This window comes from Pelodiscus sinensis, chromosome 28 (assembly GCF_052426305.1).
Source record: "Pelodiscus sinensis isolate ZL-2025 chromosome 28, ASM5242630v1, whole genome shotgun sequence".
Classification (NCBI taxonomy): domain Eukaryota; kingdom Metazoa; phylum Chordata; order Testudines; family Trionychidae; genus Pelodiscus; species Pelodiscus sinensis.
Window position 1 is genome coordinate 9,104,092 of NC_143079.1, and position 17,180 is coordinate 9,121,271.

Below are 17,180 nucleotides of genomic sequence, written 5' to 3' on the forward strand. Positions count from 1 at the left end.
CCTGAAAATTTGCACAAAACACTCGTTTGAGGCAACTGCCGTTGTGTGGAAAATGACAGGCCCAAAGTGTTCTTGATAGCAGAAAGGAAAAGCCGCTGTCTCAAGATTGTTCATTCCTCTCTGCTTCTGTGAAATCTTGGAAGTGCTCTGCCATTATCTGAACTGATACTAGCAATTTGACCTGCAAACAACCACATTCCTGTCCCTCCCTCCTTTCCTTTTACAGCTTTTGCTTTTGATCCATCGGAGATTAGGAGCAACCAAGGGTCTTGCCTCTGTGAGGCTGGGCACTTGCTATTGTGTTGATGGCTGTAATTTCTGTAACCCTACACACAAATTTTAATGCATTCAGAGTAAAGCAGAATAAAAATTAAGGGAACATTGTAGCTGGACAATTTTGCCTCGGTTTGTGAACCATCTGCACATTTTCTTGAATTCATAATTCACAATGATTTGATTTGGGCAAATAATTCATGGCTTCAAGATGGCGTGAGAGCAGGTTTGTTGTGAGTACAGTTGGGACTTGATTTTCTGGTGGTGAGAGACCAAAGGCCAGACTTGTAAAGAGATTGAGGTGCCTAAATATGCAGATTAGCCTCTACTAGATTTTACAAAGGCACCTGAGCTGATAAGATACCGAAAGTCAATGGAGATAAGCATCTAATGCACATAGACATTTTTGTAACTCTCACTAGAGGCCAATCTGCATCTTTTGGTGTCTAAATACCTTTGTGAATCTGACCCCACGATGTGATGGTGGTTTGACTAGGAGTTTATTGAACAGAAAATGCTATTCCTATGTAGCTATTTTTACAGCTACTTTACTTTGAGCTCAATTCTCAGTTACATGGAGGGTACATCTACACCGCAGATTTATTTCGGAATAACATTCATTATTCTGAAATACCTTTCTGCACTGGCTACATAAGAAGCTCGTGATTTTGAAATAAATTCGAATAATGAGCTTCTTACTCCGGCTTCCTGTAAACCGCGTTGTACAAGGATTAAGGAAGTCAGCAGAATAGCAATTTATTTCAAAATAAGTGCTTGTGTAGACCATGCCAAATTTCAAAATCAGCTATTTCGAAATAAGCCAGCTCAAATTGCGTAGCTTATTTTGAGGTACGCGCTACTGTGTAGATCAGTGGTCCCCAATGCGCCCGCCGGGGGATTTCTGGGCGCCCGCTGAAACATCTGGGCTGGCCACGCCCCCGACGCGTGGCACATGCATGGTGCCGGTTCCAGGCGTGGGACGCATGGGCGGCCCCTCCCCTGGGCGCACAGCACATGCGCAGGGCCGGCCCGGGGCGCGTGAGTGGCCCCAGCCCCAGCCCCAGGGCACATGTGCGGTGCCGGCCTGGGGTGCGTGGCTCGTGGGCGGCCCCAGGCACGCGGCCCATGCGCAGTGCTGACCCCGGGTGCATAGCTCATGGGTGGCCCCGCCCCCGGGCGCCCGGCAGCCACTCAACGTTGGGGACCACTGGTGTAGATGTACCCTAAGGCTGCTTAATACTGCTCTGGCCATGTAAAGGAACTTTGGTAGGGACACAAATTACATTTACATTCACTCAAGGTTGCTTTACGTTGCCAGAACTAAGAGAAGCGACCCTTTAAATTCTTATTTTTTGCAAAATCTCTGAGACATTTTGTAAGGACCTGGTGGTGAGGTGTGGGTTCTCAGAAGCCATCAAGTGTCTCAGGGACACATTCATGAAAGATAGGGGGCGGGGAATCAAACATTGTCAAAATCAAGGAGTTATAAGTGTACGAGAGATGGAAGAATACTGATTCCTTGGGTGCCTTTTCCAGCTCCTGCCCTATAAAATTCAAAATGTCTTACTGAAGTGCTGGACACCTGTAATTCCCATTCAAATCAACAGGTACCCAGTGCCTCACAGTAACCGGCCCTGCCATAACGGGCAAAAAAAATTACGTTTCATGCCAAGGAAGCTGCATTATTACTTGGCGGGCTCAGAGAGTAATTACGTTATGAGCTGCTTATTTCGGCTATTGTGCAAATAATTCCTCCCATCTCTTCTTTCCTCTCCTGAATTGCTTATTTGTTTGAATAGCTAAGGTAATATATGACAGACTCCCAAATGCTTTTTTCAACACCTCTGCAAGGGAGGACCCATTCTGAAAGCGGTGCATCCTTAACTCATTTGTGCACAGGACTCCCATGGATTTGAACAGGAGCAAAGGGCTAGAAGCCACGAGCTGCTCAGAACTGTGTGAGAGGATCAGCAGAGAAGGCAGCTATGGTACAAATGCCCCACAGCCTCACAGCTGCAACTCTTGTGATACATTCAAGGAAGATTTTGTGACTGTAGCAAGAAGCTGGAACAAGAAGTGTTGAGCTTTTAAACAGCTCCCCCTGGACCTTCCAGAGGGCACATCTACACTATCTGCCGGATCAACGGGCAGCAATTGATTCAGCAGCAGTTGATTTATTGTGTCTAATATAGGTGTGATAAATCAACTGCTGAGTGATCTCCCATTGACTTTGGTACGCCACCAGAATGAGAAGTGTAGGTGGAGTCAATGGGAGAGTGTTAAGTACTACCATGGTAAGTAGATCTAAGGACATCGACTTTATCTACGTTATTCACACAACTGAAGTTACATAACTTAGATCGATGGCCTGCAGTCGTGCCGACTAGGCCAGTGAATGAGAAATATGACTAAATAAAAATGCCTTCTGGAAACCCCGTCATACAGACACCTCGCCAACTGGCTATGAGTTTTGTCATAAGTGCACTAAGGCTCAGAAACTTTTTGAGTGAGTCTGGGATGACCAATGATTTCACATGTTTAATAAAGAAAAGAAAATGGAGGCAAGTTTCTGAAGTGAGGTGGAATTCACCCCCTTCCATCATGTTTTTTTCTTGAGATAGAATTTGCTAGACTCCAAAACACAAAGCGAAAAGAGGGGAGGGGAAGCCAAGCAGGCACCAAGTCAAGGGAATAGCCTTATCAAGCCCTGAAAACTGAACCTACTGAACCAGATGCCCAGCTGGTGTAGAGCAACGTAATTCCACTGCTCTGAAGTCATGGAACGTCTCTAGCTGTGGCTCTCACCCAGCGTGTTGCATCAGCAGGAGTCTAGGGTGCTCATTGACTCTCTTAGGGCAAGGACTTTGAGCAGCAGAGGTGATCTGAGTTAGCACTTCCTGAATGTACCCATGCTGAAATCACCCCAGTAGATTTATAGTTTTCTCTTGCAAGCTGCATTAGGTGTTCTTGTCCTACTCCCCTCTCCATCCCCATAGAACATCAAAATCAGAACCACTGGAGCAGTGAAAAGAATATACAGTGAAAATCATGGCCTTTAAACACCAGAGAAATGACGTTACAATCATTTCAAAAGGCTGGATTTTTAGAGGAGCTTTGATGCCTGTTAAATAAATGGAACGGTTCCCACAGACTCCAGTGGAATTTGGGTCAAGTCCAGAACTCGGAGGGACTTCAGTTCTAAAAGCGTTGGCCCTCGCTGTTTTACGACGCGCCTTGCCTTTGATTCAGGTCACCCCCCTTACTACAGTCTCCATCCCTACTTCCCATTAGGAAGAGCAGCCTCCCATTAGCAGAACAATCCCAGCAGCGCAGAGTTGAAAAGTTGCATGTAAAGATGCCCTCCTCTTCCCCCCGAGTCCCTTTAGAGATCTTGATCCCTTAGACATCCTCCCCATTTTCACTGACGGAGATAGTGTGTATTTTAATGGTCGGCACGTTATGGTTGTCCCGACCGACGCTCCCTGATGTGCCAGCACAACAGCATGTCCTCAGGAAACCTTTGCTCTTCACCTTGGCTCTGGTGCAGCTGGACTTGTCTTTAGAGATGGCACTTTTTGTCGCCATGCTTTGCATGGTGGAGAAAATCTTCCACTCGCAGACCCCTTCGGACTTGGAAATCCTATAGAAGGTTTCCCCCGACCCTACCGGGATGCGGACAACATTCTTGGTGCTGTCCATGCTGTGGCTGGCAGGATGGTTGAGGTTGAAGCTAAGGGAGTGCTTGCTGGCGGCCTGCTTTTTGGAGAGGCACTGCGCTCGCAGGACATTTTGGAATGCTTTCTTAAACTCTTGACTCGAGCACGGGTAGATGATGGGGTTGATGCAGCTGTTCAAGTACCCAAGCCAAAACGTTATTTTAAAAACCGTTTTTGAGGGCTTGATTGCAGGAAAGAAAACACCTGGAAAGGAAAACACAGGGGACGTTAAAGACAAAACAGGTGAGAAATTGCGGGTAGATACCGGGTCAGAGGGATAACAATGAAAACTACACAACAAGTTCATGATGTTTGGAGGCTCTGGCAACAGACTCATCTGTCTGGGGGAAGAGAGGATTTCAGAAAGCCCGGTACTCTACAATTACTTAGACCAGTGAGGGGCAACCGAAGCTAGTGAGTGCACCGCAGGAGTGGCCTCCTTCATCTCAGTGGGCTACAAGATGGTTGTAGCCAAGACAGTCCCATGGGACAGGGCAGTTTTGCTAGCTGCATTTGTGTACTTAGAGGTTGAATCATGGCAGCATTTTGATTGGATGCAGAGGGAGACCACGGCTCTCACAGTCAGTGTTGTAATAGAGATGTAGCCATGTTAGTCTAGTCTAGCTGAATCAAAAAAACAGAACTATGTAGCACTTTAAAGACTAACAAGAGGGTTTATTAGGTGATGAGCTTTCATGGGCCAGGCCCACTTCCTCAGATCAAATTGTGGAAGAAAATAGGCATGACTATATATACCAAAGGGATACAATCAAAAAAAGTGAACACATATAAAAAGGACAAATCAAATTTCAGAACAGAGGGGAGATGAGGGGGTGGGGAGGTAAATGTCCGTGAGCTAATGATATTAGAGGTGATAATTGGGGAAGCTATCTTTGTAATTGGTAAGATAATTAGCGTCTTTGTTAAGACCCTGGCGTAAAGTGTCAAATTTAAGCATGAATGACAGTTCAGAGGTTTCTCTTTCAAGTCTGGTGTTAAAATGCCTTTGAAGGAATATGCAGGAAATCAAGTCGTTGAGACAATGCCCTTTCTGGTTGAAATGGCAAGAAACTGTTTTTTCTTTGTGATACTGATATCCGTTTTGTGGGCATTGATTCTTTGGCGAAGCATCTGAGACGTTTGTCCAATGTACATAGCAGACGGACACTGTTGGCACATGATGACATAAATTATATTTCTGGATGAGCAGGAATGTGTGTTCTTGATCTTATAACTGAATTCTTTGCCAAAGAAGAATTTGTGGATTAGTGGATAGGGCACTTGCTTGGGGAGAACAAGGTGGTGAGTTTGAGTCCCACCTCCCTTGTGTTGAGATGGGTCTGGGGAACAGCTGGGCACCCTAGGGGCAGGTAGGATAAAGGGCCCCTCTGTGGTATATATGGTCATGCCTATCTTCTTCCACAATTTGGTCTGAGGAAGTGGGTCTGGCCCACGAAAGCTCATCACCTAATAAACCATCTTGTTAGTCTTTAAAGTGCTGCATAGTCCTGTTTTTTGTTACAGTCAGTGTTGTGTGCAATCACAACACACCTCACTTCATGTGCTCTTGCTTTATATGCGTATTACTCTAGTAATGCCAGTCGGAAAAGGCCCCCCCCGCCTCCCCCGGACAGAAACCAGCGGAATCTGGCAACTCTATGCATGGACAACACTAAACAAAATGTCTTATGGGCCCCACATAGCACCCCGATAGGCTGCCCATCACTAAGGTAGATGGTATGTGACAATTGTTACGGGGGGCAGGTTTAACCTAACTGCTCCCTTACCAATACAGCAGCAATTTCATATTTTCGGTTCCAGAGAGTCCACAGCTGGGTAAAAGTGGTGCCATGAAGTGACAAAGGGAAATTACTTCCTGCCAGGAGCTAAAGCCTCAGACTGCTCAGATAAACAAGGGGATAACTTAATGGGATTTGAAATAACCAGGGAAGCACAGTTACGGGATTGACCCCTTCCAGACAGGAATTTGCAAAGGGGATCCTAAAGGACTTGAATGCTTCACTCACTAGCCCGGCCTCTGCATTGTTCTGCTTCACGAGCCTAATCACAATTCATAAAAGCCAACGGAAAGGCTCTCATTAATGGCAGCGAGCATGGATTGAGCAGTCGCTGTATAGATCAGAGTCATTTTCAAACCTCTTTACTGTCCAGCAGTCAGAGCACTCAGCGGCCGGTAACTGGAGTTGCTAGAGCTGTAAGAATGTTTCTCACTGAGCAAATTAAAAAGGGATGGGAAAGGTGGCTCTAAGCCAAAACGCTCTGCTCCTTTGTCAGCTGGAGACAGCTACAGGGACCACTGATGGTAAGTAGAAACAGCAGAACAGGTGTCATTTGTCAAAGGGATCGCCTGGCCAGTCTTCCCTTGCTTAATAGCAACGAGGACATGGATAGACGTGTGTACAAGACACAGGCTGACCTAAAATTTCCCTCCTTAGTTAGCACTCTGATACAAAAAAAAATTATTCAATGAATGCATTGTTCTTTAAAACCATTTCCTCCTGCAAAAGAAAGTAGCGGGTGTTCGGGGTACCCTCTGTCCCCGCAGATTTACAAAATCACAGCACAGGCAGGTCATTTGTTTTTGACTAGTAGTACAGGGCAGTGTCTAGAGCCACAGAAATTGCATTGCCGGATCGGACTGCTTGTCCATCCAAGCCCGCATCTTGTCTCTGATCTTTGGAAGAAGGAATAAGAAACCCTGCAGCGGGATATCCCCAAAGGGAGCATTTCTTCCTAACGCCCATTGGCACATGTTTTCCATTTGTGGCACTGGAAGCAGGGCAGGGAGTGTCTTTATTTAGGTGCGGGAGAGGGCTAACCATGTATCATGTGTTAAATCATCATCATGATCCCGTTAGTACCACAAGCAGCAGAAGAAATGCCGTATGTTTCTTGCAGAGCAGCAGAAACTTCCTAACAGTATCGGGGAGGGGCACTGGCATCTGAAACAGGGCCCTATGCCCCAAAGCACCCCTTCCCCCTGAGGCCCAGCCCTTGTGACACCCCTCACCCCCACCTCCATGCCCCTGCCTCTCCCAAAACTGCATTCCCACGCCACCTCTTCAGTCGTCCATACGGCTGGTGGATAGAAGAAGGGCACAATAATCTCTGGCCTATTGTATCCCTTCTGGGATGCAGGAGAGTAGCCAAGTGGCCTTCTCAGGGCCTACTCACTACAGACAGATCCTTAGCCGGCGTGAATCGTTATTGCTCTATTGAACTCCATGACAGTTTACAGCCCTTTTGGTTTTGTGCAGAGCATTACTCGAGGCAGGTTTAGATGTAGGAAAAGTGTTGAACAAATCTCGCATTTGTCATCCATTGTAATGAACAGGGAGACTTACCCCTGCCTTTTTCCAGGCGGGAACCAGAACTGCTCACCCATGTGTCATAAACCCTGTACTGCAATCACTTTCCTTTTGCTTAAGTGCTGGGAGCTATGCATTCTCTCACAGCTGTTGCTATGGGGATCTGAATGGTCATGGAGGGAGGACAGTTGTTTAATCTCTAGGGGTACATCTATAGTGCACCCGTAGGTCGACATCAAGTAATGCAATTTGAGCTACGCAAATTGTGTATCTTATTTTGATCTAATTTCTAAATAGCTTATTTCAAAATTTGGCCCTTGTCTACACAGCTCCAGATTGTGAAATAAAGCGCTATTCCAACAAGTCCCTTGATGTTACAGGGATGCCGGAATAGCGTGCCCGTTATTTCCAAAATTATTTTGAAATAATGGGCATGCTTAAAGACGCGGAATAGCTATTTTGGGAGACTTCTGGTATCCCGAAATAGTGCCGCTGTCTAGACGTAGCCTAAATGACTACGGTGTCCTTGGCCTCTGTTTGTCAGAGGCTGGAGAGGGATGGCAGGAGACAAATCGCTTGATCATTGTCTTCGGTCCACCCCCTCCGGGGCACTTGGTGCTGGCCACTGTCGGCAGACAAGCTACTGAACTAGAAGGACCTTTGATCTGACCCAGTACGGCCGTTCTTATGTTCTTATGACCACGAAGTTATGCTATTTTCACTTCATTTCACTACATCCCTCCAAACTTGGATACGCCAGTCTTTGGAAGAAGCCAGTTTTCTTATTAAAGGATACGATGAACAACTATTCCAACCACATTGAACAGAAAATTCTTACTTCAGCTTTTCCATTTTTTTGAAGATTTTATCCCATGAGCAGAATAATTCACCTGAATTCCTACCAGAATTATTCAAATGGCCAGTAATTCAATTCTGGCTGACATCACCCCAACTCTTCTGCAAAAGTCACACTTTTAAAAAAGTTATTTGGTCAGTAGTAGCGCTGGGTACATTTTTTTTCAATGTTTTTGTTAAAATTAAAAAATGAAAATTAAATCTGATTTAAAAAAAATCAGTGAAAAAGTGTATGAGTTTAGTGATATTTTTGAACTGCTTTTTGAACCAGCTCAACATAGAGTGGGGAGAGTGGGGAGAGGAGCCTAGCGGGGAGGCTGTGGCCCCCCCCTCCAGACATCCCCTTGTCTGGCAAACTCCCTTGTTCAGGACCGATCAAATCTGAGGGTGCTGGACCAGGGTAGGGATGGCACCGGTTGGGGCTCTTGTACATTTCAAAGGAGAATGCGGAACTCCACATGCAGCCCGGGGCCGGAGGGAAGTCCCGCTGACTCCGGGCTGCACGGAGCCAGCTTTGAAATGTACAAGAGTCCCCAGCGGGGGCTCTTGTGCATTTCAAAGTGGAAGCACCAGCATGGAGCCTGGGGCCAGCTGAGAGTCCCCTGCTGACCCCGGGTTCCATGCTGCGCTGCCGCTTTGAAATGCTGCACAGAGCCTGGGATCAACTGGATGTCCCCCGCTGACCTCAGGCTCCATGATGTGCTGCAGCTTTGAAATGCCATAGCATTTCAAAGGGGCAGTGCCGTACAGCTGAGCCGGGGATCAGCTGTGCGGTGCTGCCAGTTTGAAGTACCCCATCTTCCCCACCCCTTTTGCTGATAGAGGCAGCAAGGGGGAGGGGGAATTGACTAGTTGACTGATTATCCAATAAACATTTGCTTATAAGATAGTAGACTAGTCGACTGGTCCTTAACATCCTTAGACCAGGGAGGTCCACTCTGTAGTTCTTGAAAACCTTGAATGCTGGGTGGTTCCAAAACCTCCTTTGGAAGCCTATTCTATAGCTTAACTACCGTTAGAAAATAATTGCTATTATAAACCCTAAATCTCCTTTGCTACAGATGAAGCCCATTACTTCTTGTTCTGCCTGCAATGGACACAGAGAATAATTAATCATACTCCTCTTTATACCAGCCTTTAACATATTTGAATACTATCAGATATCTTCTCAATCTTCTCTAAAGACTCAAGATGCCCCTTTTTTAACCTTTCCTGCAGATCAGATTTTCTAAAACTTTTATTTTTTTTTCTCTCCTCTGGACTCTCTCAAATTTGTCCACGTCTTTCCTAAACGTGGTGCCCAGCACTGGACAATTCTCTAGCAGACGCCTCTCAAGTGCCAAGCAGAACATGACAACATTCCTGTTAGTACACTGTCCTTTTCTGAATTGTGTCATGTTGACTCAAATGCAATTTGGGATCCTTTCTAGCCCCCCAGATCCTTTTCAGTGGTACTAACCTCTAGCCAGTGTTTCCCTATTTTCTAGCTGTGCATTTGGCTTTCCTTCCTAAGGGTCAGTACTTTGCTCTTGTCTTTATAGAATTTCATTTTGTTGATTTCAGACCAATCCTCTAATTGGCCAAAGTCATTTTGAATTCTAACCCTATCTCTAAAATGCCTGCCACCCTTTTCAGCTTGGTATCATTCGCAAATTTTATCAATATACTCTCCACTCCATAGCGCAAGTCATTAATGAATGAATCAATGAATGAGTCCATAAGTATTTGTGTTTTCTAGCCAGGGATGTCACACATTCTAATGTTGTTTGTAGTCACCCTTAATAGTAACTCTGCTCGGCTCTTGTAGAGTGAAATTCATGAGACCCAGCATGATGTCTGTATACCCGGCATGTCCCACGTAAGCAAAGTGACTAAAAGCATTGCTGGAATTTGTGACATCCTGCTGGTCCAAGGATGTACGTGGCATATAGGCCTTAGACCGACCTGGTACACGACAGCAAATTTCAGCCATAAACTTTAACGAAAGTTTATCATTATTCAAAACATACTTGTAATATGAAAAGAGGCACGTGCTTAAGAGACCTGCAAGCTTCCCCATAAGCTATGTGCTTGCGCAACTCCACAGGAGGAATTCAAATGTTGCCCAGCTGATTAGCATAGCTAGGATGTTTGTTTCTATGGGTGGTGCACATTCACACATGCCTCGGTGCACACAGCAATATTTATTCTACACACAGATGGAAAAATTTGCACATGGATGGAAAAGATTAGAGGGAACATTGCCCGTGACACTGATGCTTATGGAGAATTGTTTACAAAGCTGCTGCTAGTGCTCCCTGAATAACCCTAGAAATTGGCGTGTAATAAGATCCTGCATTTCCCTAGCTCAGATGCTCAAGTTTCTAAGAAATGAAAACAATGTTGTCTGGTTGTGAATGAAACAGCAAACTGGATTCCATGTTGTCAAAATATTGCCTGTTCTGGGGGCCCATGGTCAATAATAAAACCTCCAGGATGACTTTTTGTTGCAGATCTGCCATTACATTAAAACCTTAACATGTTTTTGAGGGAAAGGTCATTCATTATTATGCTTTCAAAGTACTTGCCACTAATACTGTGATCCCATCGTTCCAAAATCTGAGATTACTTTGGACAACGCGTAGCTTGGATATAAACACCATCCTGGTTTCCCAGAAAATGCAATGTGCTTGTTTGGGTCTTTATAGCCAAGAGTTTGATCAATAGCTCTTTTAACATTGACAAAGTTCCCCCTGCTAGCCCCTGTGAAATCATAAACATGCCTAACTGGTAGGGATATTGTAGTCGTTATTTACACAACACATAAAGTTCACCCATTCATCATTTTTATTCTACAAAACCATACACACAGCAATATTGTTAGAGACATGGACAAAGGCAAACGATCTCAAATTCTAATTGAACTTTGCTGGAGTTCAGATAACCCCCTGATTTGTATGCACCCCCTAAATCTAAAACTGCCATGCTGAAGAAGTTTGGGTGTGGATTCTATCTTCATTGCACTCATGTTTCTCTGCTCTTTAACCATGCCAGAACGCAGTTCCTGAACTTTGCAGAAATTTCATTCTGGCCTTATGGGAGCTTAAGACAAAGAGACCTGAAAATATAGGGGATTTCTGGGTAGAGCCCTGCAAATCCTCAGATACCTTCTTTATATCCGCATCCATCGACATGGATGCAGATATCAGGGTCTGATTTTTACAGATGTGGATACAAATTTTGTATCCAGAACCCTGCACATGTGTGGCTCTCCACTTGATATCTGCAGGCATCTGCAGCTGCAGATGTGGATGCAGATCTCAGACAGATCATTTTTGCAGCTGTGGACGTGCATACCAATTTTGTATCCAGGCAGCTCTATTTATGGATTCGTCTGCAGCGTCTGAACTCAGCTGCTTTTGAATTCCTGGTTCAAACTGAAATTTAAGTACTTCAGAACAGTCATGTAAGCTGCATGGACAGAAGAGCATTTTTTTGGGTGAATGTGTGTCGGAGAGGGTATCAGGCAATTGCCTGAACCAGATGCACGGACAATGCAAAATGATTGATGACTCATTCTGCTTCTGCCGAAGGCAGTCCCTGTTGTCAAAGGCAAAGCAACACAAGACCACAATTTCTGAACTGAAATGATTGTCGCAGGAAGCATGTGGAAGGCAAGTGAGGAACGGGAGATGTAGCTAGAGTGTAGATTACTCTAGTTCTCTTCAGTTGGTGCAAGGTCCCTTAGGTACTGCAGGCAATTGGTGCAAATTACAGCAGCCCTGAGGCTGCTCTAAGATGTCTCAGGGGTATAACTGGGGCAGCATGCAAGAGAGCTGTAACTGAGTCCTTGACATTTACGTTAGGCACAGCAGGGGCCCTGGCTCTTCATTTTCAACAAGGTAAACATCTGGCTGTGGATTACCTTTGCTACTAGCACATTATGGCTACGTCTACACTGGCATGATTTTCCGGAAATGCTTAAAACGGAATAGTTTTCCGTTATAAGTATTTCCGGAAAAAGAGCATCTACATTGGACAATGTAGACGCGTTTTTCCGGAAAAAAGCCTCGATCGCCATTTTCGCGATCGGGGCTTTTTTGCGGAAAAGACTACTGTGCTGTCTGCACTGGCCCTTTTCCGAACAGTTTTCTGGAAAAAGGACTTTTGCCCGAATGGGAGCAGCATAGTATTTCTGGAAAAGCGGCTGATTTCTTACAGTAGATCATCAATGCTTTTCCTGAAATTCAAGGGGCCAGTGTAGACAGCTCGTAGCTTATTCCGGAAAAGCAGCTGATTTTCCGGAATAAGTGGCCCAGTGTAGACACAGCCTATGGGTTGCAGTCTTTGTGGGTTTGCAGGGTTTTTTCAGAATAATGGCCGTTGTTCTGAAAAAATTTCACTTATGTCCACACTGCCATTGTGTTCTTCCAAAAGAAAATCGAAAGAATGCAGGTTTTTTCCTGACATTAGTAAACCTCATTCTACGAGGAAGAATGCCTTTTCCAAAAGAGCCTTTTCCAGAAAAAGGTGTGTGTGGATGTGGAAGAGGGAGTTTTTCGAAAGAAAAGGCCTCCAGGAAAAAGCACAGGTGTCCTAGTGGCCACTCCGTCCATAGTAATCACAGCTTAAATGTGAGATAGCGTCCATTCAGTGTGGATGCTATCTTTCAAAAAAGCAGATCGCTTTTTCGATGTGCTTTGGCAGTGTGGACACTTTCTTTCAGAAGATGCTTTTTTGGAAGGTCTCTTCCAGAAAAGCTTCTTCTGAAAGAAGCCTGCAGTTATAGACATTTGCTGTCTGTGTGTAGTAATGGGCTTAATCTTCTATTCAAGGTAATATTGATTTTAATTCCTTACCAAGGGAATCATCCAAACTATTGTGTAAAAGAAATCAGAATGCATGATTTTGCTCTGTGACTACTCCAGAAATGTCTTAACATATAAATGTAATTTCCCTGTAATAACAAAATGCCCTACAGCTGCTCATTATCTCACTGAAAGATTCTTTTCAGTTAGTAATTTCAAAGGAACACACACACACACACACACACACACACAACCATTCCACTGAATTAATCTAACATCAGTTTGTCTGTTACTTTCTCATTTTATTTCAATGCAAAAGGTAAATGAAATCCAAATCTTACGAAGAGCTCTATTAAGTCAAATGTAGTAGTAGGTGAAAATATACCTTGTCAGCTGTGACTTTGGGCTCATTTTAAATGGAATGCTAACACTCTGCCATAATCTGTTAAAAATAGACGATAGCCAACGTCAAAGCCAGGTGCCTATTTTTCTGGATGGGCGGGGACTTTGTATGCTAATCTACAAATGTAACCTTTTTGGTTGATCAGTGGAGCTACTTCTTATCTTGGAATAGCACATTGTACATGAAAAGGACATAGAGTAACTTTAACAGTAAACAAATGTTGCCATTTGTAAAAACTATCCTCAACTTTCAGCTATCAACTTTATTAACCTTTTCATTCCCATGGTAGATATAATTTGCATATTGTAGACACTACCGTGCTCTCATATATATCGACTTGCCAGCCATCAATGGAGCTTTGCCAATTTATGGCAACAGAAGATCAGGTATGTTTATTTTGGTGGTGTTGCATAGATATTGAGAGATTGGATCCCGGCAAAGCATTGTAAGAAAAAAATATATATCAAAGATGTGTTGGTTGAAAGAGCCTGAGAATTGGATTTGTAGTCAGAATCCACTTCACAATAGCCTGGTACCTTGTGCGAGACATTTACATCAGTGCAAAATGATTGTACAATTCTTCCAAATCAAAATAGTAGCATTTTGCATCTTCTTTGCACCTGTGTAAATAAATGGTTTGCACAAGGATAGAGCAATGGTAACCTGGGCTCAGAATACCTACATTGGGTGGTCTGGGCAAGACATCGGGGCTGTGTCTACACTGGACACTTATTCCGGAAAATCAGCCACTTTTCCGGAATAACTTGCCAGCTGTCTACACTGGCCCCTTGAATTTCCGGAAAAGCACTGACGATCTACGTAAGAAATCAGCCGCTTTTCCAGAAATACTATGCTGCTCCCGTTCGGTCAAAGGTCCTTTTTCCAGAAAACTGTTCCAGAAAAGGGCCAGTGTAGACAGCACAGTAGTCTTTTCCGCAAAAAAGCCCCGATCGTGAAAATGATGATTGGGGCTTTTTTGCGGAAAAGCACGTCTACATTGGCACGGACGCTTTTCTGGGAAAAGGGCTTTTCTGGAAAAGCATCCTGCCAATGTAGACGCTCTTTTTCCGGAAATACTTATAACGGAAAACTGTTCCGTTTTAAGCATTTCCGGAAAATCATGCCAGTGTAGACGTAGCGTGGAAGCGCTGTCTCTCATCAGTATAATGGATAGCATACAAGACCATTGGTGTAATGAGCCAGTGGTTGCATGGTGCTTTGTAACTGTAAAATGCCAGTGCCCATTCACAGTGAAGAATTTGAGTCCAGAACTTTACTCACTGTGTAGCTGTATCCAAAGACTTAGACTGTCCCATTACCAAAGTCTAGGCTGATGTTCAGTTCTGATCTGGTTCTACTTGCTAGAAACATGCCCCAACTTCTACAGACAGAAGCCCTATGTTCCCGAGAGATATCATCGGAATGGAGTGATGGGAGAATGCTGTTTTCATGTATCTTCTACGGACAAAAAGGCTTTTCATTTGTCTTTCTTCTGTGAATCTCAAAGCACTTTACAGACCTGAATGAACGAAGCCTCACCCAGGGCCATCATTAGGAGTTATGGGGCCCTACATAGTGTTATTATACTGGTGCCTGATGGCAGCCAGGGGGGAGGGAAGGGAAAACAATAATTTTTTAGAGATGTGATTTTATAATCTTCCGCAACGCACTAATGAAATGGTTTCCACACAAATGTTACACTAAGGTTCTGTTGACTAACACAGTAAATTCAGGTTTCAGCGGTAGCTGCGTTAGGCTGTTGCAGTAAAAACAAGAAGTTTGGTGGCATCTTAAAGACTAACAATTGTATTATGGTGTAAGCTTTCATGAATTGTCAGAAATGGGCAGTATATACTTGGGCAGTGTTCTCTGTAAGCTGCACGGTAGCGCGGCCTACCAGCTGCTTAATAAGCCCCATCAGGGGCTCAGGGTTTCTGTGCATGGAGCTGCCTGTCTGGGGAAGAAGCATTTCTCCCTCAACTACAGCAGCAGCTCCTGGCTGAGGACAAAACAGCGAGTCTCTCCCAGCTGGTAGAGGGAACCTTGTACCTCAGGTTGGAAAATTCTGTTAAATGGCTTCATTATCACTTGAATGGCTCAGTGTTCATCTAATAGGTCTGGCAGGAATTTTCACTTTTACGTTAATTAGATCCTCTCCGGGGGAAGGGAAGCCACAGAACAGGGATAAGAAGAGACAGGTATAGGTGGGCATTAAGACCCAGTGATGCCCCAAATTTTCAGGTGCATATTAGCTATATAGATGACCACAGCTCTGACCTCATATAACCCCATGAGATAAACATTACTTCCCCTGTATTGCTAGGGAATTTAAAGTACACAGAGTTAGTTGAATTTTCCTGGTTACTCACAAAATCTGGAATCAAACCCAGATCTACATGTTTCCCATCCTATGCCTCAATCACAAAACCACCCACCATGCAAAATTTTCCTTACAAATCTTATATTCTACAGTGTAATTTTACCAGTTCACACGTCTGTATTACACCCTCCTGCGATGTGAAGCAAGGAGAAATATGCCAATGGTGATGTATGATATCTTTTGCCACTTTAGAGTGCTCAAACCAGCGAAGGGTAATGCAGTGCGAAAACAGTATAATTTTGATTCTGCACCAGTGAAGGCTTGACATGACTAATGTAATCTCCTGCCACGATTGTGCTGTACTGCCTGCCCTTGAAAGAGTGGATCAAAATCACAGAGCTTGGAAAAATGTAGACAGGAACCCCTAGTGACTATTATGAATGTGACGACTTGTATAAACTCATTACCAATAGTTATAAAGCCATAATCTTTTGTCCAAAAAAGCACCATAAATACGAGAAATGAACACACAGAATGTTCAAAGACTATAATAATTCTGGCTCTTGTTCATCATATTACAGTTTAAGAAACATGAGTGCAAGTACATAGAAATTTGGTTGAAGAGCATAATTTACAAAACACTGTGTATCACAGTGTAACGTCGTACCTGTCCTGTATCACCTTAGAGCACGTCCACACAGCAGGGCTAAAGCCAAAATAAGTTACACAACTTGAGCTACATCAATTGAGTAGCTGAAGTCGAAATAGCTTACTTCGGCTTTTGGCGCAGTCTACACAGCAGGAGGAGTGCTGTGAGGTAGAGCACTCGTCCTCCAACTTCCCTTACTACTTATAAAATGAGGGTTACAGGAGTCAGAGTAAGAAGTCCTCCAGCTGAACATTATTTCAACATTATGTCGAAATAACATCTGGTAGTGTAGCTGGGGACTATGGTATTTCAGAATAACGTGAGTTATTCTGAAACAACACTGCTGTGTAGAGGTACCCTTAGAGACTTACAAATATATATATAGTGTCATGAGCTTTTGTGGGCAAAACCCACTTCCTCAGATGAGCAGAGTAGAGAGAAAGGGGAGGGGGGGCTTTTTTGTTGAAAACAAAACCGTGTTGTCTACACTGGCCCTCTTGCAAAAAGCATTTGCACAAGAGGGCTTTTGCCCGAACGGGAGCAGCATAGCATTTCCGCAAGAACACTGACAATCTTACATGAGATCGTCCGTGTTCTTGTGGAAATTCAAGTGGCCAGTGTAGACAGCTGGCAAGTTTTTCCGCAAAAGCAGCTGCTTTTGCGGAAAAACTTGCCAGTCTAAATGCAGCCAAGGAGTAATACAGTGTCATTCCTGCCAATGGCTTGTTCACCCATTAATACCAACCTAGCCTGTTCCTGGCCACAATGCCGCACAGGGTAGATGTCAGCCGATGGTCAGGGCAGGGGGAGAAATGCAGAAGGCTGGGGACAGAGGGTGTGAGACTGAG

At 44.3% G+C, this 17,180-nt stretch overlaps 1 protein-coding gene across 1 annotated transcript in view; it reads right to left on the reverse strand.

Annotated features, from left to right (window-relative positions):
- Positions 1–1,417: 1,417 nt before the first annotated feature.
- The window catches only part of ADRA1A (adrenoceptor alpha 1A), a 44,317-nt gene continuing 28,554 nt past the window's right edge, over positions 1,418–17,180 (reverse strand). The window contains exon 3 of the mRNA XM_006114177.5: positions 1,418–4,193. Within this exon, the coding sequence (XP_006114239.2) occupies positions 3,673–4,193 (521 nt within the window). The 3' untranslated portion in view covers positions 1,418–3,672. The remainder of the gene's footprint in view (positions 4,194–17,180) is intronic.